General features: G+C 43.2%; 1 protein-coding gene across 1 annotated transcript; it reads left to right on the top strand.

The window, feature by feature from the left end:
• Positions 1-199: 199 nt before the first annotated feature.
• On the top strand, positions 200-23,172 carry b4galt5 (UDP-Gal:betaGlcNAc beta 1,4- galactosyltransferase, polypeptide 5). The gene is made up of 9 exons (XM_029155659.3): positions 200-741; positions 14,774-14,893; positions 15,089-15,202; positions 15,459-15,586; positions 16,869-16,985; positions 17,071-17,258; positions 17,347-17,469; positions 18,166-18,267; positions 18,711-23,172. The coding sequence occupies exons 1-9, from the start codon at positions 636-638 to the stop codon at positions 18,856-18,858; spliced, it is 1,146 nt and encodes a 381-aa protein (XP_029011492.1). The 5' UTR covers positions 200-635; the 3' UTR covers positions 18,859-23,172.
• The last annotated feature ends 264 nt before the right edge of the window (positions 23,173-23,436 follow it).

The following is a 23,436-nucleotide window of genomic DNA, read 5'->3' as shown; positions in this document are numbered from 1 at the left end:
TAGCCAGTTTTATGGTAAGATTAAGTTCCGGTTAATTGTGTCCAAGCGTGTACAGTAGCTGGGGTTGAGTGTGTGATGACAAGGGTAGCGGCTTCACTAAGCTAGCACATCCTAGCCGCCTGTGTTGTTAGTCGCTAGGTTACGGCGCCTCACGTAGAGGCAGCGTCCATGTCTGTCGGCGGCGTTAACGCCCACTCCGCGATTGCTCATTTTGCGGAGGGCAGCTCCATTCATAGGGCGGCTAGGCAGGCATAGCTGGGGAGCGTCAAGCACCATCAACGACGTAGTGTGCGAGCTAAATTATGGTTTCTCGCTCAAACTACCAGGCCTGACTGGAGCCCTCTGTCGCCGTTCGCCGTTCCGACGCTGGACTCGCTGAATCTGTCCTCTCAGGAATGGCGTCTGAATGTCTTGATTGAACACTGTTCCTTTCCTGTGCTCGAGGTGCCGCGGAAACACACCGACTTCCTCGTCGCCCGCTTCCTCGCCGCTGCCGCAGACTGACCAGCCTCCTCCTCGGCTCATTTAACCCAGACCGTCCGCGGACCAGTGGCGCTGGCATCTGGACACATCGGAACCGACCCACCGTCGTTCTACATACGGAAACGTGCCTGTGTGCTGTGGCTGCCTGTATAATGCCGACAAATTTGCGGTTCCGAAGAAGGTCATTCCTGGGGCTTTTATTCCTTTTTTCGCTGTCCACCTCCGTTTTGTACTTCATCTACTCAGCCCCCGGAATCGGTAAGTCCAACGTAGCTGGCGATTTTACACGGAATTCTCCTGCGTTAGCATGAGGCTGCGGCGTTTGTATGAGCGGTTAGGTCATGTGTGACAGCTCCTCTCGCCGCTGGGAGTGAACGTTAGACGAGAGCGAGGAAGCCATGCGCCGCTGCCGAGCTTCGACGCCTCCGTCGATGATGAGACTCAGTCGAACTCGGTACCTGGCCGAGGTTATAATCGCACCATTAGTATCATGGCGGCTACCGTCATGTTAATGTCCGTAGGCCTGGCAGCAGTGATTGCGGGGCTAATGGCAACCGCTGGATCCAGCGGGCGGAATGGGACGCTGTAGCTGTGATTTGGGGGTTCGCTGTCGGCGTCGCATGATCAGGCGGCGGTGACGCTGTGTGCGTGTGTGTATTTGTGCATTTGTTACTCGTCTCCCGGCCCGTCAAAGGTCATGTTATAGTCAAGTCACGGATTCATAGGCCCGATTGACTTGTGATGTCAAGCTGAGATCGCCAAAAAACAAGTCACTCCCTAATGCATCATTTGCTGCTCGTAAGTCACATGCAGTTGTGTAATACAGCGCGTCCCGAATCCTGGGTATCATTAATTAATTATTGTGCCTCATCATCTCCTCCCTAGTCGTTTTTTTTTCTTGTGTCACTTTTGCCTCTCTCTCGCTCTGTGTGTGTGTGTGTGTGTGTGTGTGTGTGTGTGTGTGTGTGTGTGTGTGTGTGTGTGTGTGTGTGTGTGTGTGTGTGTGTGTGTGTGTGTGTGTGTGTGTGTGTGTGTGTGCAGACACCCTGGTCTGCTTCAGAGTCTCATCCACCACTCTGTCTGAGGCCTTGTAGTTTAGGCCATGGCTCACCCATCTGCATAGATATGCAGGTGTAGCTATGCTTTCTCGTTAATCATCACATCACCAATGCGATTCTCAACGATCATAAATTTTATTGCAGCCTAATGGACAAAGTTCTTCTTGATTCTGTCAGAGGCGGAGCTGTATTATTTTACCACAAACTGGATTTCAGAAAACGTGCAAACATGCAGCGATGTAGTTGTCTATATTCCTATAGTTTGGGCAGCAAAATAAGTAACGGTCACAAGGAATCCGTTAAGGGTGCAACGTGCACTTAAGTCGTCTGCCCTGCCTTTTTTTTCTTTACCGCTTAAGCCACCGTTGGTTGGAATTTCCTGTTGTGCTGGCAGAACAGGCATGCTTGTCGGGGGCTGAGCATCCAAAAAACAGTTATGAGTACTATGTAATCCCTTTTAAAACAGTCCAGACAATCGTTGGTGATCCGTCTACATGTCTACACACACATACACACACACAGAAGCGTCATGTTGACAGAAGACCTCTATATAAATGTTTTTTAATGAAATAGTGTTCATGTCCTACCGATGTAGGTATTCTGAAACATTAAACGCAAAGCTGGTTCTTCTTACTCATCAAAATGGACATTGATCCATTCACGCTTTTGTACCTGCTGTGGAAAACTTGATCAATAATTCAATCAATTCTCATATGGAGGACACATTACTGACAGGAATAGCCCACGTAAGTCCAAATAACAACCAGCAATGATTCCTCTAAATGGGAAACAAATAAATCATTGAATAACTGGGATAAAAATAAGGCTTGCTCACTATTTTTCCAGCTCAAGTATTGATGGTGTCTGTAACAGACTGAGAGCTGTGCTTGGACGTACCATCCTCCTGGGTGTTGACTTTGCAGTGCTGAAATGGCCACATGGCTTTCTGGGGGTTAATTTAGAAATGGAACAAGGGCCAGCAGCACAAGTCCATTAAATATGAATGGTAACTAGGAGCATAGCAACTTCTGCTGCTGTTACTAAAAGCTATAGTTAAGTCTTTTACACTTGGGCCTCTGTGGGATCTAGTTTCAGGCCTGAATAAGGAAGTCCGGTGACTGGTGGTTGCGTGGGGGGTTGATGAGGAGTTTGGATAATGGCTGTTTAATGAGAATATTGTTTTTACAAGGATTGTGTGATCCACTCACTGGTAGTAGTATTCATGTATATCTGTTAGCCGAGGTTTGATATCCTGTGGTCATTGATGCTCTAGTGAGCCCACAGCTTGTCAAATAGAGCCAGTTAACAAAGCCATTTTAAACCACGACACAGCATTAGCATTCAGTCTAAAGAGCCCCTAAGTGAATACATTATCTCCAGAGTAATTGTGATGCCAGGATCTCTGTCGGACCTCTCCTTGTTGTGGTCCTCCTCAACATACAAAACAGTTCCATATTGTGAAGAAATGGGCTAAAGTGTAGTATATAAACCATGCATTGCTCCATTACAGATTGTTAGCAGTGCTGTGTTTGATTGACTCTGGTACTGTTAGATTTATCTGAAAGCATAGATACTCTGCATGGTGCTGTCCATAATTCAATATTGCTTCAACGGTATTAAATTAGGTTTATCTCTGTTCTTTATAAGTGGTTTTCTTCATCTCAATTCTCATAATGTTGGAATTTGCCATTATATACAAGTGGAGCTTCCTGGTTGGTGTCTCCAGCAGCCTTAGACCACCCTATGCATCTCATTAAAATATGAGTTATAGATGCTGTGTTAAATGTTACTGAATTATGGTGAACAGTGTTGCAAAAAATAATAACACACTGCAATCCAAATAATAATATAGCACGAGGAAAAAAAACTGATGGAATAGAGAGAATGAGGAGGGGTAAGTGGGGAGAAAGATGAGACAAGCTCATTTCCTTCTGCTAGTTTGCACTTTGCCGAACCTGTCTAGAATACCTGAGTAGAACCTCCTGTGATTCCATGGTGGCTTCCCTGCAGAATGCCCCGATTTCACAACCAAGTTCATTTCTCACTCTCTCCTTCCGTCTCTCGTTTTCGCCGGTCCCTTGTACTCGTGCACTAGCACCTCAGCATCCATATTGCCCCTGAGCGTGGATGCTGAGTGATGCGGGCTCGGGATGCGGGGCACAGCTGGGTCTGATTGCAGCAGTTTATTTAATTAAAACATGAGAGGATCCCACTGGAGCGAAAGCTTGGAAAGACAGAGGATCTATTTCTGGGTTTGAACACAGATGCGCCTCCACACACAACCACCTCCACATCCGGGGAGAGCAAAAAGAAGCCAGGTGCTTCCCTTTATCTCTGGAGACCAGGCTTAATGCTCTCATCTGAATGATGTGTTTGTGTGGGGTGCACAGCATGAGCCTCATGCATATAGTGTTACAGTAATTCTAGGTGTGGCCCGCCAGCCTCTTTGCAGAAGATGATTTCCAGGTAGCTTCTCAGTAAAGAGGTGTCAACACACATATAGCCAAGGAATGTAGAAAGGTTTCGGTGTGGATCTGTGCTGTCCTGCAGTTTGTCATTATAATACAAAGAGAACTAAGTAAACAGAGTTGACGCCTCGTCTCGACAAGGAACAACAAGCTGTATGCTAACAGACTGTTTCATATACTAAGTGATTAGATATCAGACTTTGAAGTGACCCAGCCCTCCTCCCTGACACCTACGCATGCCTTATATAACTGCCATTCTTTCCTCAGACCTATGGTGCGGGTGTAGACTACCACTAAGTATATGTCTCAGACACAAATCCTAGCCAGTTTTTTTGGCCTGTAAGCACCTCCTGCTTTTACAGACTGGACATGATTATAAATTTCAAATTATCGTGTCTTTGGTAGATTTGCAATATCAGCAACTATAACAGATTATCATAACAGCTAATGATAAACATACACTCAACCAGTCCCTTTTTTGTCTGGGCCTTTACTTTCAGACTTTTGAAAATATGCTAACCTGTCTAAATTTAGAATGGTTGTGAGCCCAGTAAAGCAATTATAGGCATAGAGAGTATGCAGCTTGTGAAACATGTGCTGTGCAGTAATAGCTCCATTACTCTGTTTTTACAACTTTAAAAGTGTGTGTCTGTGTGTGTGTACTGTACCTGTCTAACTTGTGCAGGTCTGTTTTTGAGTATTTTGCTTTTACATTCCATTACATCTGGTCACACCAACCAACCTGTGGGTGTCTGTGCACACATGATTTCTCATCTATCTATGTGTCTTTTTGTTTATGCACCTACTTCCTGCTAAGCCAGCCTTCGAATATAAAAAATGAGTGGCTGCCTTAGCTCTGGACATTTGAATCCTAATTTGGATAAGAACTGGCTTGTGAAAGGGAAAAGTATTAATGATGGAAGGTGCTTGTAAAAGTCAGACAAGTTATGTTTTGTTTTTCTGTCTTAGTGGGAAGGGCCACATAAATTTATCATTTTACCGTAAAAGACCTGATGGAGTAAATTATTGTTTTGTTTTGTTTTTTGAGTTGTTAGGCGACCACACAAATCGGCACATCAACACAAATCTTCTTAAACAAACAAACTACAAAAGAAGAAATGTACTGTTCTGCACAAGTTAAAAACTTACTGTAGTACTTAGCATTGGCCAGACTCCAACACAAATCCATTTGCCGTGTTAATAGTAGTGTGTGTCTCTGTGTACTGCAGTGGTAAGTGAGTGGGTTCGTTTTTTTTTTTTGGGCATATGAGTGTGTCTGTGACTATGGAAAGCACGGTTGCCGTCTATGCCAGTGATTTTGCCCATGTGTGCTTGGTGGGCCTGCTGCACATACTGTGTGTTTATTATCTGTACAGTCATCTATCTCTATCCTTCAGCCCCGTAGTGCTTTACCCCAATGTGCTACTTAACTGATCCATCCATTTAACTCAACCCAGCCTCTACAGGGCTGATTTTCAGAGTCTGAGTAGCTGGAGTAAAATTTTGCGTTGGTGCCAAGCTAAATTATATTTTAGTGTAAATATAAAAGTATACAGCCCCTTTCTAGTTCCATTCTTTGGCTGTTTACATATTAAAACCTCAACAGTAATTAATCTACAATGAAGTAAAATCAAAGTCAAAAGAAAAATCTAGACAGACAAATACCCAGCAGTTCAGCCACTGAAATTTCTTTGGCTGTAGCACTTAGGGTCTGACATTTTCCCTGCCGTTGCCATGGTTCCCCGAAGGTCTGTTCCCATCCAAGACTAAACCCTTTTTATTATCGTGGCAACGGCAAAAGCATGTCATTCGCGTCCCTATGATGATCTGGCTCACAATAAATCCTTAAGGACACGATTACTGTAAACTGACTGTAAATGGATCCTCTCAGTAAATATTGTTAAAACTTGTATGAATAAGAATAACACTTTGTTTTGTAACACTTCATTCACAGCAACTCTTGCCTAATTTATGGCAATAATTAATTACTGTGATGATCTGTAGGATGATGGATTATATTATACACTTACAGTTTAAACAAACATTGATTCTCCTTCTTAAAGTGCATTTTGTTTAATTTCCTGTTTTAAATATAGATATTATAACGTTTGACCTTTTGATATATAGTCATAACAAGCACAGAGGTGTCCACTAAAACACAGCCATCCTTTTTTTATAACAATGTTTCATTCTCAACCATATATAGCCTCAATATTTGACCACCATCACTACTAGATGGTGGGCATAAGTGCACCAAAGGTGATGGCAGGCTGAGGTGTCCATATGTTTAGATGTAGTGCAACAAATCTATTTAGAGACACTGAAGTTGTCGCGTTTAGGACACAAATTATTTATATCCTAATTTCCATGATCAGGCCATGTCATTAACAACAAACTGCACTGTTTCTATTATGATGGGTATAAATGTGAGTTTGTTGTCTGAAACTATCATTAGTAACTAGTGCTGTATTTGTTCTGTTATGCACAAACTGTCTGGAAATGTCTGCATGAACTGTCCTGTATAAAGTAGTTTTATTTGAGTAGAGGTTTATTAGAGCAACCTTTTTAAAGGCTTGTGGTACCTGCCCTGAAAGATAATGAGTGCAGTACTTGATAGAGTAACATCTTTAAATGTAATTGATTATCCCACCAATTTGTTGAGAGAAGAAGAAGAAGAAAGAGAATCAAACTGATAAAGTCACTTAATACGTTTTTCAAGTGAGCTGAGCATATTCTCTGGAACCCTTAACTGGATTTAAATTAGAATGTGTCAAAATCAAGCCTTGACTTGGGACTGCACCTCCAATAAGTAATGTGTGGCTGAGTGCTCTGCAGCATCTGCACATGATCCTCGAGAGATGGTCCAGAGTGCACATGTGATGCTTTAGACAATATGAATTATCAACACTTTAATTTGCCAGAGTGTAACTGACTTGTCTGTACATAGCAAAGCTGGAAAGTTTGAACAGTGCACGAACCCTTTAAAAAATGCACACTACAGTTGTATACATTCGATACAGACCATAATCCAGGTGCTAGTGGGGTCCAGACCTTAGTATCAGATGTCTTTTAATTTTTGAACAAAAGGTCTTTGTTCCTGCCATTGTTTTGACTTTCATTATTTATTATCACGGCTTATTCTCCTCAATATTGGATGGGTGCGGTTCTTGTAGTACTACCTTTTAGAACAGAGAGCAGCTAACCTCAAAGCATTTTTCACCAAGTAATGGTAGGAATTCTTGGAATAGTCTGGGATTTGCTCCAGAATATTTCAAAATAAATCCACACCATTAGAGTAACAGTCTGCGCTCGTGGTCAGCCTAGTGAAACCTTACCTAGTTTGTAAAAATTAAGACTTGTTTCTGGTTAACTCCAAGCCGTGTGTGTCCAGATCAAAAAGGCATGTTTTAGATGTCTAGTTTGTTTTTCTGGAGATAAAGTGAAACAAAAATGAAGTTCCAGAATAAAACACTTGAGGTTTTATTCAGAATAAAACATTGGAAATGAAGAAAGAAAGAAAAAACACCCCCAACTAATAGACGTCATTAGACAGACTGGAAACCCTGTCACACCTCAAAAGTCAGTGCTGCTCAGGGAACAAATTTAGTATATTAGCAGATGTGAAAAGTACATCAGCCAAGAGAAGGTAGGCAGAGGCAGCGTAGTGGGTCAGTGTTCACATGTGTGAACATAATCTCTACTCATTTCTTCCGCTGAGCCACTGCAATAACACAAGAATGTGTTCTGGGATGCCGCCAAATGTAAGAAAATGCGGAAATCGACTGGCAGAAGTGTCGGCCGTGCTGCAGGGATGAATCATTACACTGGCTCAGGCCACCAGAATCACAGCTGTCTTCCTTAAGGAAAGCCATTTCACCAGGACAGGACTCGGGTAACTGATTAATACAAGATTTCACATGTACAACTGGCAACGTTCTAGTGATATAATGTAATACAGTAATGATGCTGGGAAACTACCCAGAGTCAGTTTAGGGAGATGAAGTACTGGGAAAACAAGCTAGTGGAAAGGAGCCAACAGGATGATTTTTTTTTTTATCTGTGTTCCTCATGCATCCTTGTCTGCTCTGTACAATTGATATCCTGTACACATTAGTGTTTAGTATATAAACGTTTGTGTTTCTTTTACCTGTTATGTGCATTTCCCATGTTAATGATGGAGAGGCTTATGTTTCATACTGGCAGTGGATTTGGGATGCAGGTTTAATCAGCATTAGCAGTCAGCATGAATGATGCTGGGAATCTGGCCTTGTTTATCCCTCATCCACCCAGGCAATGACACAGACACCACTAGACCAGGAATAAAAGATAACTGAAAGAGACTTTGTTCTAAGAAAAGAAAGTGACTTTCTCCAGCTCCCCCACACAGACATATACGCAATTGTTCTGTCTCTCACTTTCTCTCCCTCTGATCTGTTTTTCCACTATTTGCTATTTGCAGCACAGTGAAAACAAGGGTCCCTGGCACCGCAGCGTTGTCTATGTAATTTTTTTTTCTCAATATCTGGACCCTGTGTTTCTCTGCCATGTAGTTGCTCAGCCGACACATTGACCCAGGGGAGGGTTTGCCCACACACACACACACACACACACACACACACACACACACACACACACACACACACACACACACACGGGACAGCAGAGCAGTTGGAGGGGTTGAGCCCCAAAGTGAACTCCATGTAGACCTCATGCTGTCCCTGCTGGCGTGGTTTTGGTGTATGCTGTGTCTGAGTGTGATGAGCAGTTTTTCGTCCCACCCTTTTTCTTTTAATCTCTCTTCCATTACATTGCACATGTTTTATGACACGTTTTTAAATGTTGGTCAATAGTGCCGCTCCACTGCTTATTATTTAATAGTAGTTGTGGAAAAAGATAAGGATCTTATCAGTTAATGGTACTTACAGTAAATAACCAGAGCAGTTGAGTTTAATGCCAAGAGTTTACTGTTAAGACACATGAGACAACGATGCAATATTCATGTCCACTTCCTATTTAATTGACCTTGTAGTGACTGTATTGCTCTAGAATATGCCATCTACTGTAGAGAATCTTCACATAATCACAAATAATGATGTACCTTTGTTATACAGTGGGGTTCATCTTAATTAAAATTGACACTTCCATTATTAGGCTTTATTATACAGTTCAAAGGAAATGGAACAGCATATTCTCACAGACACAGCACCAGTAGCAGCAGCAGCAGTGGTTTTGCTGACTTGGGTGTAGAGTAGCCCTTCAACACCAGGCAAAGTCTGAATCAATGCTGTTGCCACGCCCCAGCTCCTGACATCTGCACTGTTGTTTCTGTGGAGTATTTAATTGGGTGCCGGAAAGATGAAATGAGCCTGTTCTTGCAGGCGCAGATTGCTTGTTGTCACAGTGTAGCAGCACGGTGAGGCTTTCATGCACACGCAGCCTTCCTGCTGCCCCATAGGCTCACGCTGGCAGCGCCTGAAGAATGTGACCCCACGTTATGTAATCATCATACTTGTCTGGAAACTCACCCTTGTGCATGAAAGAGGTATAAAAACTCAGTTGGCACAATATGTCATGGCGGTTTGTTTTACAAGAATGCTTTTTTATTGCGGGTGTGCACATTAGTCTAGTTTATTCTTCTATTTAAATTGTGGGAAGGTGCTGCATGAGTCATAACGAGTTTGCAGAAGTACGTTTCTCAAGGCCAGTGGCTCCACGGTTGAAGTTAGTTACAACCTTTCCTTTGTTGTCACATGCAGGGATTTTTATTAAGGGAGTGTGTAATGTTGCATTTCACATGGCAAATGGACAAAGTTGCTACATGATCTAGTTTGAAGGTTTAACCAAAGACGAACGGTACGTACACCATTTGTGTGCGTGTTTGAAAACATGTTAATAAAAATTAGAAAGTGTTCATTTTTCTAAGATTTTTATTTTAGCTCTGGCAAAAGAATTACTTTTAACAAAAGCCACACCTGCGACAAGGCCGACTGGAGCGAGCTTGTAGGACCTGCACTGGACGGCTGAAGATGGCCGCATAGAGGAGGTGGGAAGCAGAAGCCAGGCGAATGGGAGGACAAGTGATTTGAATGCTCTCAGGAAGCGGGTAGGATGCCAGGAACTGTGAAAAGTGCTGACGTAATTTCTGTTGCGGTACATGAGGAGTACTCATCCTGTCAAAGAGACATCTGTTCTAAGAATCTAGACTTTAGTGTTTTTTTTTTTTTTGTTTCTTTTTTCCTGTCATGGTCTCTTGCTTTCTCTGTCTCCTGTCTATCAGCCCACTAAGGAATAGACTTTGCTCTGTGCACGTGACAAGAATTTCTTTATTCCTTTCATTGCAATAGAGTGTGTGTGTGTGTGTGTGTGTGTGTGTGTGTGTGTGTGTGTGTGTGTGTGTGTGTGTGTGTGTGTGTGTGTGTGTGTGTGTGTGTGTGTGTGTGTGTGTGTGTGTGTGTGTGTGTGTGTGTGTGTGTGTGTGTGTGTGTGTGTGTGTGTGTGTGTGTGTGTGTGTGTGTGTGTGTGTGTGTGTGTGTGTGTGTGTGTGTGTGTGTGTGTGTGTGTGTGTGTGTGTGTGACCTCATGATCCACTTATGACAGTCATGTGACTGCAGCTAGCACTGAATAATATTGTCCTCATTATCAGCAGCAACTGTTATAATTGGTCTTTGTGTGTTTCACTGAGTTCACAACCAGAAAAGACATTTGCTGAACAAAATTATGTTCACATTATTTGCTTAGATGTGTTGTTTGTGCTTGTCCCACACTCCCCCCTGGCCAGTGTTGGTACATTACTACTAATACATCCATCCTCCTCCTTTCCCTGGCTTTTAACTGCTGCTTCTTCCTTCCTGTGGTGAATGAAAGAGCTTGTCAGAGCCACAGTAGGCTATGTACAAGTGTGACCTTTCCATTAACTAATGTGGTGCATCACATGACACGCAGAGAAAGAGGCTCTCCGTTTAGTATAAAGCTGCAGCCTACAGAAGTAGATTGGGGGATGGTGCTTTGGATGAAGTAACAAATGCATGTAAATTATTTTTAGATATGTATAAGAGGCTGTTGCTAAGGTTGGTGGATGATAAGGAGTCTCTAGTGATGGTTTTGTATCCTAGAGCATAGAGAATTAAGTAAACACTGCCGCAGTGTGTGATGAGCTAATATTAAAAAAAAAAAGGAAATATTTATATTGATTAACTACAGTAAGTGGTAATAGTTAAACATTGTACAGTGTTTCAGGGTTGTGGTTGTAGAGTATAATTACTAGCATCATAAAATTTGCCATTGAACATCTAATTAGACTAATCAGCCAGAATGTTTATTGCTCCAGTGCTTTAAATTAATTTATGGGATCGACTGCTGACCACGGTGAGTCACAGGCCGAGGTGTCAGAAGATCGGGCGTTGCAGCTTGTAGCGGTACCCATGGTAATGCTGTACTCACCAGTGCACACGGCAAACAAAGACGGACATGAAAACCTTGGGCCTTTCACAAATATGTGACTTTTGGGATGTTCACAGAATTACGCTGAACAAAGACTTACACATGCTGGTTGCATAAGCTGAAGGAGAGGCGGTATAGAGGCCAGGCGATGGCAGGAAAGGGAGTACAAACGAGGCTGTCACACCGAAACATGCTGTAATGACACTCAGCACATGCTGTGGTTTTGATTAAAGATGCTCCTGAGCAAACAGGATATAATGTACCTTAACTGATCTTTGAGACATGTGACTGGCTGACATGGGTTTATATTTATGCTTTCCGCCATAAAACAGCAACACATTCACTGTTTTATTTGAATAATGTGGGGGAAAAAAACAAATCACACTGTGTTTACACAGGTGGATTTTTAATGTGTGACGACAGCATTTTTTTCAATTTAAAGTAAAGTTAAGGTAAAGGGAGAAAGAAAGGTGTCATTTTCCTGTATGTGTGCATGACTATCGATCCACTATGCTCAGGGCTTTTCCCGTACAGATCATTAAGGTCCTCCCTGTGTAATAGGCTACTGACACCACTGTCCCTTCCTGTGGGACCCAGCAGACAGTAAAAAGAGCTTTTTGACAAAAGTCAACTTGCAGCCAATCCAAAATCCATAGTGTCAGTCACCATTTCAATCAGTGCTGAACATCCTCAATAGATCAATGCACTCAAATCAAGATAGTTGTTACAGCTAATTGTGAGAGACGATGGTCTAGAATAATTAGCAGTTTAATTTCTACAGTGTAGATGTGAGCTGTTGTATGGACACATTCAGCATCAACTGAGGAGTGATGTGTACAGTCTATCTGTGGCAGTAGGAATACACGGAAAGCTACGACTTAGCATTATGGCCGCGCGCGCGCGCGCGTGTGTGTGCAGAAACCATTTCTGCTTGGAGGCAGGAAACTCTTATCAGGGACAGAGCAGAACGGCACCGATCACCTACCACTGCTGAGCTACCAACAGTCACCTAATTGCCTTTCAGAGGCAAAGAAACAAGGAGAGTTGTGTCTTTTTCCCCCCTGTTTTCCATTAACCTCGGTTACAGTACGGCGTGCTTGTCGCTGTAGCTGCTGTAGCTTTAATGACGGGCAGAAATGCACTTGACAGAAAGTGATACAAACCACATTACAGCGACGCAGCAGGACGGGGAGATGAGGGCAGATAGAGGAAAGGGCAGATAAGTGAGGGAGACGTGGGCTTGGCTTGCCTGCAGCACGCTCTGTGGGAGCACGAGAGACAAGGTCATTCAAGGTCTCCCATCCTGTGGGGGGGCTGGCGGGGGCTTCTGCTCTTCAAGTGTATCATGGCTATCATTAAAGTGTCTGTTACTAATCACACGTTGAAGTGCCGCTCCTTGTGTGTGTCCTTGCATTAATGGCCTCGTGTTGTAGCCCATCACCGCGTATTAGCGTCTCCACTCCGCTGCATTTGTCACTGGCTGTCACACTATTAATAACAATTACTCCGGTCATTGGGGTGTTCATTTGTCGATAGAGGAGCTGCACGCTTTGTAAACAGCTATGTGCTTTCGTCAGACTTTTGCTGACCCCCTCCTGCAAAAAAAAAAAAATTCATTAAATGACTTTTCTGGAAAAATTTGTTTGCACCAAAGCTTCAGTAGGATTCCCAGTGTGCTTCGCTCTGCAGGGGCTGAACTGGCTCTATGCGGTTTCTATATGGACAGTATACGTTTTCACCCCAGTGCACTATGGGAAAATTGCTTCCCATTTTGTATTTTCCCATGATGTATGTTTGCACACGAGGATTGAGTGTAGGCATGAGAGGCACGTACTGTACACAGCCTGTGGGACTGGATCACACACAACACGCCTTATAGCATTTTTTCCATCATATGGTGCCTCTGTGGGGCGAGTGTGTGTGTGCATGCATGTGTGCCTTAACCTACTTCTGTGTATTAAAGAGTGAACAGGATCTATTCTGTTCTTCTTTTTTATTATCCTTTGCAGCTTTGCTCTAGCTGCACCGTTACATTTGTGTGTTGTAGAGTTAAAATGGGAACATTGATTTCAGTTACCGCTTAGCCACGAGTCTCTAGTCCTGCAAGCCAGGCATTTTCTATAAAACAAGATGAATGTGATGGAAACTGTAATACAATTACGAATGACAAATCGCATCCTGTGGATTTCTCACTCAGCAGTACTACACACACACAGGCACACGTCTATGTGCATTTCCAGAAGGGTGTGGATCATACTGGGATGGCTTTAAGATGAATGCTGATTGGATTAATGTCCAGAGATTGTGCAGTTGGATACAGATTCACTGAGGTAGAGATCCGTAAATTTGGCGACGTCATGCTCCAAATAAAGACACAGTAGTAGCAGTGGATTATCCTGAACCTTATTCTGAAGGTTGTGCTCTTTTGTTTCCCCTCTGTATTATTTGCCGTCACCAGAAACCAGTGTGAGTCACATGGTCATTTACGGTTCACCCAGCGCCTCATGCAAGCTTGTATTGGAAAATGACGTGTGTGTTTGAAGTAAGGTGGGAAGTGTGGGTGACTCATTGACCACATGGCCAGTCTTCATGTCACGGTTTTGCTCCTGCTGCAGCCTCACCTCAGCTCAAAGTAGGTTGCGCCTCCAAAGTGTGAACGTATCGTCAAGATATTCTGCTGAAATGATCAGTAGTAATGTAATGTAACATGATATTTCTGTATAAAGTGACGCTGCAGGCGGATCATGTTTCTGGTTGTTTTTGCTGGTCACTGCTACATCTAGCAGACACCCGTGCTGACGCTTTGACTCACGTATTGACAGAAATCAGAAAGCAGCCACACAGAAGAAACAAAGCTGTCATTTCAAATGCAGTCCCTCTTAAATAAATTTGAATTGTACCCCCCCCCCATCATTACAGATTAACATTCCAGCAGTTGGTTTCTCTGGATTCAAAGCCCATTGATGTGTGCTCGGGGAAATCCCCTGCAAGTCACCAAGGCAGATAATCAGTTTGGGCCAGATTAGGTGGAAGTGTGTGCTTACACTGGAGCAGGCATTAACCTGGGAGCATGTCCCCTAACACTGGGCTTGTTCTGTTTTAGTCCTCAGTAAGGAAGTGGACTGAGGAAAGGGAAGTTTGAAGTCCCAGTAGATTTTCTGAGAATATTTTTTTTTTAAAACATGTTTAACAACCCAATTGTTGTAAAAGACTTCCCGTAAGCCTCGCTGTTGATGCCACTGTCCAACCTGCTGGGTAGAAAGAGGTTTACAGTAGCAACGAGAATATGCTTTAACTTTGCCTCTTTCCTTCCTGTTTCCACAGTTAATGAGTATGTGTTCATGGTCCAAGCCAGAGGCATTCAGATCCGGGAGAACATGAAGAACATTGGGGCTCAGGTTCTGGAGCAGGTGGTGAGAGGAGCCTACAGCATCAATGGCACAGGTGAAGGCATACAGGCTGAAACAAGACAGTAGGAACGGAAAGAAACAGTACAGTTTGAATCTGACAGGTGTAAATAATGGGACATGTACTAGAATGGACTGTAGTAACTGAATCTCAAAATATAGCACACTACTTTACATTAGTTGTTTACATTTTGGTGATGTTGACATTTAATACTCGTGTCTCCTAATCCAGATTATTCCTATGACTTCAACGTGAGCGAGAGCGATGCTCCTCCCCCCACATATCTCCCTGAAGGCTTCACTTACCTCCCCTCACAGGTTTGCCCTGAGAAGCTGCCCTCCATGAGTAAGTACAGTATGGATAATTGTTTTCTTTTCTTCTTTGACTAATGATTCATGCAAATGTGTTGTAATGGCAGATAATGTCCTTGCCCTTGTAGACTTTGATGCACATTATTCCCCTCCCTGTGTCTTTCTTTTATCAATATCTCCATGTTAATCCTCTTGGCTTTACTCGTTTTTTTATTTTTTTTTACTCTAATGGCTTTTTATGCCTTGTCCAATCTATGTTGTGTCTCTCCCTCCCCCACACACGCACTCAGAGGGCAGGCTGGAGGTGAATATGAGTGAGGTATCTTTGGAGGAGGTCGAGAGATTTCTGCTGGAGGGAGAACCCAGCATCGCGCTAGGAGGCCACTGGAAGCCTGAAGACTGTTTACCTCGCTGGAAGGTAAGCATGGGCCACCAGCTTGGCCTCACCGGCTCTTGTTTTGTCTTTGTGACAAGATTCTCCAGGTTGTGGTAAATGTTCAGTTGCTTCAACACACTACAGATCCATGTCAGGGAAAAAAAACATCCTTCATGTCGTAAAACATAATCATCTTCACAAATGGAAGCTGTTGCCGTAGATTGTGTCATACAGCCAAAATGAAAGCAATCTAGGAATGGGTATTATAGTGACATGATCCCTCCCTCTGTCACTCTGAGAAACCTTTGAAGAGCAGTGAGAATGAAGAAAAAAAGACAGTTATTGAGCAACAAAGTTTTTCGTCATGTGTTTTGTAATGAATGTTGATTTTTGCTTCAACGTCTGCTCTGCTGCCGCCACACTTCATCACACATGACTGACTCGTAACACCCAACACATCCCACATAAAGCAAGCTTTTCATTGTAGCCAATCAATGAACTGTAATGTAAATGTATAATATTGAAATTTTAATGACAACAGTGGAGAGGAAATGGTTCCTCTTTAGAGGAACGAATCTCCCTCAGAACCAGGCTTTCCCACACAGACGCCTGCAACGTACACATGCTTCTGCACCACTTGTGCGTTTGCACTTTGCAGATCAGGAAGGTGTGGTCTGTCACATTTGCGTGTAGGAAATGTTCGCATTAACTACCAGAAACCCTGCAGTTCTAGTGGTGTCTGCACATGCTGCAGCACGGTTTCATATTTGACCTGGCTTCTCTATGTTCTACTAAGTGGCCTTTTTTGAGCGCCTGCCGCTCGTTGGCCCAGAGGAACCGTGTTCTGTATGTTGGTTGATTGGCCGACAGTCGTACTCCTCTTCTACAGTATTTCACTACTAACATCTCATTGTTTTCAGTTGTTCCTTTCCAATGACATTTCCTTTTTTTGCTTCAAATGAAGAACCAAAAATAGCGCTCTTCATGGCGGTTCATCAAACACTTTCACTTTATGCTTCTGCACTTCAGACCTATGAATATTTGCATCGCTTTAGTCATAGGTTTTCATAGTAGTTACAGTAGTGGTTTATGTTTTAGCCGTTCCCCCATTTTTGCTGAGCACCATCAGATTGAGAAACTGACAAAGCTTTAAGAGCATAGTGCAGACACGACTTTGCTAATGCTGCCAAATCCTTCCTTTTGATACTGCTCCTGTATTTATATGGGTATTGTATACTTTTATTTGCAGCTCATGGCTCTTATTTAAATGCACAAGTCTGACTTCACACAGTTTATAACACAAAACATAATTTTGTCTCACTAGGTGGCTATACTAATCCCATTCAGGAACCGACTTGAGCACTTACCCATCCTCCTGAGGCATCTGGTGCCAGTCCTGCAGAAACAGAGACTCCAGTTTGCCTTTTATGTTATAGAGCAGGTATGGACAAACATATTTAGACTCAGGTTCAGGTGTAACCGGGCTGTAATGTCCAGATGTCAGGAAACCTCCTTTTTGCCTGTAGGGGGGCACAGAGCCATTCAACCGTGCCATGCTCTTTAACGTGGGTTACAAGGAGGCTATGAAGGACCTGAACTGGGACTGCCTCATTTTCCATGACGTTGACCACCTAATGGAGAACGACAGAAACTACTACGGGTGCACAGACATGCCCCGACACTTTGCTGTCAGGCTTGACAAGTACTCTTACATGTGAGTCCTACCTCATTCTCCACACGACATGGGACATACAGTAAATGTGTTCCTTACATAATATGAATTCTGTAATTATCTCCCCCAGGCTTCCATATAATGAGTTCTTTGGCGGTGTCAGTGGCCTGACTGTCAAGCAGTTCAAAAAGATTAATGGATTTCCTAATGCGTTCTGGGGCTGGGGAGGAGAGGACGATGACCTCTGGAACAGGTGAGGGAGACACACACACACACACACACACACACACATCTGATGTCAGACTTTCTGCAACTGTGAGGACACTCATTGATTCTCTAGCAGACACAAATAAATGCCTGAAGCTAAACGCTGAAGGACTATCTTGCTACACAAGCCTTGTTATACAAGTATAAAAACTGTCAGCCACTCCCTGATTGACAAAGCTGCACAACGGGACTGTCGGTATCAGTGACGTTAGGTGTGCTCAGGATAGGTTAGTCACACAGCAGTCCTTTGTATTGTGTTTTTTTTCCATTGGCCTTTGCCACACAGTGACATTGTCCCTCCCCCACCCACACACACTCTGCAGGCAGCTGAACACACTCAGGGTTCTCTATATTTATTGTGTGTGTGTGTGTGTGTGTGTGTGTGTGTGTGTGTGTGTGTGTGTGTGTGTGTGTGTGTGTGTGTGTGTGTGTGTGTGTGTGTGTGTGTGTGTGTGTGTGTGTGTGTGTGTGTGTGTGTGTGTGTGTGTGTGTGTGTGTGTGTGTGTGTGTGTGTGTGTGTGTGTTTTTATACGGTCGTATTGTCTTTTTCTACCTCCGTTCTTTCTGATACTAGCAGTTCATCACATGGTATGCTCTATGTGGGACTATACCAGTAAATATGCTGGAATGCTTGTGCAGGCTGACAAAGTGCACTGGATTCATCAGCGTTGTGTTTGTGTAGGGTGCAGTATGCCAACTACACGGTGAGCAGGCCACACGGAGAGCATGGGCGCTACATGTCGATTCCTCATCACCACCGCGGGGAAGCCCAGTTCCTGGGAAGGTTTGTGTCTTTGTACATAACACACGCAGACTCAGCAATTGTTTAAAAGGTGGAAGCTGATTATTGGACTGAGGGTTAGGCTCATGTGATATAAGCCAGTCACATGGAAAGCCAGAGCAGTGACTTTGAGAGAAACCCGGCTCTTTTAAAGACTTTGCATGTGACATGCTTGTATGCTTCGGGCTACATTCCACTTGTGCGCTCTCTTCTCACATTCTCCTGAATCAGCCCCCTTCAAGACTAGACAAGCGTTCAAGACTAACAATAATTCACTTTGCAGAAAATCACCATGGATGGTCACAATGGGTAGTGTAACATGGTACATACATGCTGTCAGTCCAAATGGTAACAGTATGTGGAGGTTGATGTTTGTGTAAACACTCCATGTAGGCTGATAAAACCTGTTTAGTGCACGCGGCTCACTGGGTTGTTCCTTCCTGCAGGTATAGCTTACTACGCCACTCTAGGGAGCGACAGAGAGTGGATGGTCTAAACAACCTGAACTACTCCCCCCAACTGTCCAGGAGGCCTCTCTACACCAACATCACAGTCAGTTTGAGCAGAAAGCTTGCACCCATAGCTGACTACTGACATAGGCACAGCTGGACTGCGGACCACCTGGGAATCAAAGTCCTCTGGGACATCAGCCATATCTCACCAGTTGCAGCACTGCTTAGGACTTTTTTTTGGGCTTTGTTGTTTTTTTTTTTGTTTTTTTTTTGTTTTTTTTTTTTTTTTTTAAGAAAAAAAATGGAGACTTGTATCAATCATAAGAAAATAGGGATAAATGCTGCACTTGTTTGTGCCACAGTCCATCACTTCTCTCATCTGGGCTTATCGAGTCTTATCAAGCACTGTCTCCACATGCCTTTTGCACCATTTTGGCCTTCAGCATCCATTCATTCATTAATTTTTCTCATTCAGTCTACGATTAGCTTGCCCTAGACTCTCATGCTTGTTTATTAAAAAAACGCCATGATACACGCTCGCGTATTCAAGTGAATGCCCATGCACCACGCGCACGGACACAGCGCTTCTGCTCGAGTTTGACGTGTGCGAATATCGTCCCTGAGGCTTTGATTATGATTTTCTTTTTTATATAAACTTTGCGCTTGCACTTCTTCTTTTCACAAATGCAGTAAACCTGTGAAAACGATTGCATGTGCACACACACAAACACACACACAGACAGCACCACACAGCAACTTTAACGGAGTGGACTCTTGCAGCTGGTTCTGCAGAAGGAATGCCAAATCTATAAGTGGAGTGAGCAGGCGAAAATGAGTGAGTGTTCTCGGTCATGTATACGGTTTGTGGAATAGTTTCTCCTACATTTAGAGAATATGAATACCTTACTCATCTCTTACCAACTTTACTTTATCCTGTGAACATACCATTTAAAGACTGTGATGTTTGTGTTTGCATAACTGCTTTGGATGGTCCTGGCTGCCTGCAAATGGCAATTAGCAATAAGTTGTAATCTGAGACAGCAGGACCGAGATCTGGCTTCCTCACTAGACACATGCAACAGCGCGGGTGCTAGCATACTGTCATTCGACTAAAGAGAAAGAGTGACTGCGTATGCAAACTTCACACTCTACACACCTTTGCCTAAGCAAACACACCGCCCTTTTCAGAACCTCTGTGTGTCTATGTATATATGTGAGGGAGAGCTATGCAAATAGCCTGTATGTAACCTGTTGTTCATGCAAGGTCTTCAGGAGGAGGGGCTTCACCTCTGAAACTGTGACAGACTTGCTTCAGGCCTTGCTGGGCGTCTGCTGTGTAGGTCCAGGACAGGCAGAGATGAGACGTTTTATATTCAGAGCCCACATCCTTGATGTTTACTCACCACCTTGTTTTTCTTTTTGTTTTGTTTTGTTGTGTTTCCTTTTTACAGAAGAGAATTGGAGGTAGAGAATACTTGATTGCTGTCACTGTCACTGGTGTTTACAGAAGCTTTTGCTTTGTTATTTTTCAGATTGTCTAGTGTTTGTAATACTGTTAGGCAGCCCTCCTTCACTGTGGGCACTGTGGAATCTCTTCAACAACCTTTCTATCGCTGCCTTTATTTTTTTAACTGATACTTGTGTGTAGTCGTGGCCGTGCGGGTGAAAGCAAGTGCTTATAATCGAACGCTCGTCTACAAATCAGGTGATTAATTAGCTTTGTTAGCATGTGGTCAGGGGAGTTCGCGGTAATCAGGTTGTCGCTGTTGGCCTCAGTGAAGTTGTTGCTTGATGACATGGAGCCTAACTCTGTGCATACACAGTACTTGTTAAGACATGCCTCTGATTTGTGTGTTTGACAGTGTTGATTCTGATTAAAATATCCCAATACTGTAAATGTAGTTCATTTTACAAGAAAACGTACAGACACTCTCTCTCCTCACCGTTTGTCCTCTAGTCATGCAGCTACTTCATTTCACACAAATCGCCTTGGAAGCATTTCTGAAGATGCGTCTTTTGGGAGAAATATGAGTGGTTGACAAATTGTTTTGTTCCCATGAAGAAATAAGAAACGAGGCTGGACCTCAGTTTATTTATTTGACGTTTTTATCAATTGTATTCTGTAATTGTTCCATCTTGTTTTTGATTTTATCATTTTTGCGATTGTTGATGTGATGATTTAGTAGATGACATATGACAGACTGTGTTAGATGCACTGAAAGTTGTAGTGATGTGTATTTGTGTGGGATTGTGAGGTTCAGGTCTGTGCAAAAAGGGAGCTGTTCCATTTCATTGAGATGTAGATTTTCTTCATCGGACGACATGATTTGCCGGTTTTGGTGAAATGGAACGGGACCCGTAGCCTGGTGTGTATTAATCTGCTGAAAAGATACATTGGAGGAGGCCATTTTGTGTGACAACCACAGGAAGAGGAAGACACCTAATCAGAAAACGCTAGTGGTCACCGTCTTTCACTGAGCACCTCCTTTTATACTAATTGATAATCAATGGTGCTGAACTTGCAGAGTTCTCGTTTGAGAGCCTCTCTGTCTATGTGCTTACTGGAACCAATCGTAGAACCATAAACGCGCACAGAACATCCTTCTAGCTTCACCGCGCTTTCATTTAATCTCTATAAATGAAAGAGTTGTGCGTGGTAGCGGTTGCGCCTGCATGCGAGTGATGTCATTCACACATTTTGCAATCTTGTCACCATTTCACCCTGTCGAGGACGTCGAATCTCTCTACGTGTTGCTCTGCTTCATTGCCACGAGCAGAGGCACGTGTTTACCTCCCAGCCAGTCTCTCAGGAGGTACTCGGTGAAAGTCACAGGACAATAGCAACAGTTGTGTTCATTTTCTTTTCCAAGTGGGTTTGAGTGAAATGGCGAACGTTCCTCCATCTAGAATTTGAAGTTTTTGTTTGAGTTGTTTTCCAGCACTGATGATGATGATGATTTATAGTGACCTTGTTGTAAAAATTGCAGTTTTTCTTTTGGGCTAGTTCTCAATGCCTTGACACACTGTATCTTATACATATATATGTATATATATATATTTTTTTTAAACTTGTCATTGCTTTAAATTAAAAGCTAGTTGAAGATAAAACAAAGCCAAATGGTTTTAGTCTGAGTGTTCAGCTGAAAATTCAGATCTCGAAGGACCTCCCAACTAAACACCCTCTCACCGATGTAGATATTCTTAGGAGCCAGTATTAGGCTCTACACTCAACCAACCGTGAAGAATGAGCAGCTTCATCAGCCACCTTCATTCAGGCTTAGACTCTCCGGCTGCGTAGAACCGCTCGGTATCGGGGGTCAAATCAGCGGGCGGTTTCCTGCGCGTCCTGAGCCGGGCTCATTTTATTTGGCGATACGAGCATGCTGACTAGTCTTGTTCCTGCTTGCTCTGTCTACATGGTCTCGGTCCAAACGATGACCAAGCCTGCTGCTCTTAAGACACTTGCTCTCACCATATTCTCATCTGCTCTGATCCATGATGTGCCAGTTTGAATGAAGGGGCCGTTTCATTCAGGCGTCTGACAAAGCTGGCAGCCTTAAAGCTTCTTAATTTATTGCAGTGTTTTTTCACTCAAGTTTTTATTTCTTTTTATAAGCGAAAATATTTAAAGTGCATATCAAGATAATGATCATTGTAAATATTGTTGTGTGTAGTGTTTTAGAAGTTCTATAAGGTCTTAAATCACTACAGATGCTAGCATAAAGAACAAGGCTTTGGAGGAGTGTGGCTGGGGGGTTTTCCGGTGCCATTTCAAGTGCTCGTGAAGCTCACACATGGACATCAGTGTTTTTACATCACTGCTTCCCAGCACAGCCTTTTTTTGTTTTAATTAAAAATATCCTTAGCCCATGAATCTTACATAATTTCAGAGGTGTTCTGCATCACAGAGGCCTCCCTGCACTTATTATGCCGTAGCAGTAGGAGACATGTCATGGGAGCTGTACAGTAGGTATCGCTCGTCAGTTAAAGATCAGTGTCCTTGTTTCTGCATGTGATGCCTCTTTAATAGTGACAGCAGTTGGAGTAAGATGTAGGTCAGAGGAAGCACTGCAGGATATTGACGTTTCAGCCAAAAACGCCACATGCTTACAAAGCAAAGGAAACACCCGACAGGCACCCGACCCAGCGACGCCACCCACTCCAAATTCTACAGATTATTTTTTTGTATGAAAACTGTTTAAAAAAGAAAAAGGTTGCAGATTACTAAATTTAAATTCCAGCTTCTCTGATTGTAAGGAGGATTAAAAAAAAAGAAAAGATCTCCTTGAATTGAAGCCATTTGAAGCCACTTGTTAAAACTTGATGTCAGCCTTATGTGAATCTGTGTATTGGCATATTATCTTTTGATTATTGAAATTTGTATGAGATTTTCTTTTATACCATCATTGTTATTGTCAAAATACACCAATAAAATTGAACTTGTAAAGATCCAGTACCTTCGTCTCGGCCTGTGTGTTTGTCGCGTTCGGTGCCTTATGGCCCAGCTTCTGCTGCTCTTAAAGACGGATTCCGTTCACGCTGCTTTACTTTTGCAGGATCGGTCAGTAGCGAAATATATGTTGCTGCTCTGTACTTGACAGGAACTTGTTGTGACTTGTGATCATAGAAACATGAATGTTGAACGTTAAAACCTAGTTCTGTAATGAGGGCTAAATTCCTGAATGGGCCCCTTGGGGTTCTTCACTGTGAGCAGCGAAAC

The sequence above is a fragment of the Betta splendens genome, chromosome 7 (genome assembly GCF_900634795.4).
Source record: "Betta splendens chromosome 7, fBetSpl5.4, whole genome shotgun sequence".
NCBI lineage: Eukaryota > Metazoa > Chordata > Actinopteri > Anabantiformes > Osphronemidae > Betta > Betta splendens.
The sequence above is the reverse complement of the archived record's forward strand: the minus strand, read 5'-3'. Positions and strand labels throughout refer to the sequence as shown.

What these genes read in the sequence shown, in the direction of transcription:
- b4galt5 (XM_029155659.3), top strand. Translation starts at nt 636, where the DNA reads ATGCCGACAAATTTGCGGTTCCGAAGAAGGTCATTCCTGGGGCTTTTA. An exon ending in CTACAGCATCAATGGCACAG is followed by an intron (nt 14,894 to 15,088) that starts GTGAAGGCATAC and finishes CTCCTAATCCAG; the next exon opens with ATTATTCCTATGACTTCAAC. An exon ending in TGAGAAGCTGCCCTCCATGA is followed by an intron (nt 15,203 to 15,458) that starts GTAAGTACAGTA and finishes ACACGCACTCAG; the next exon opens with AGGGCAGGCTGGAGGTGAAT.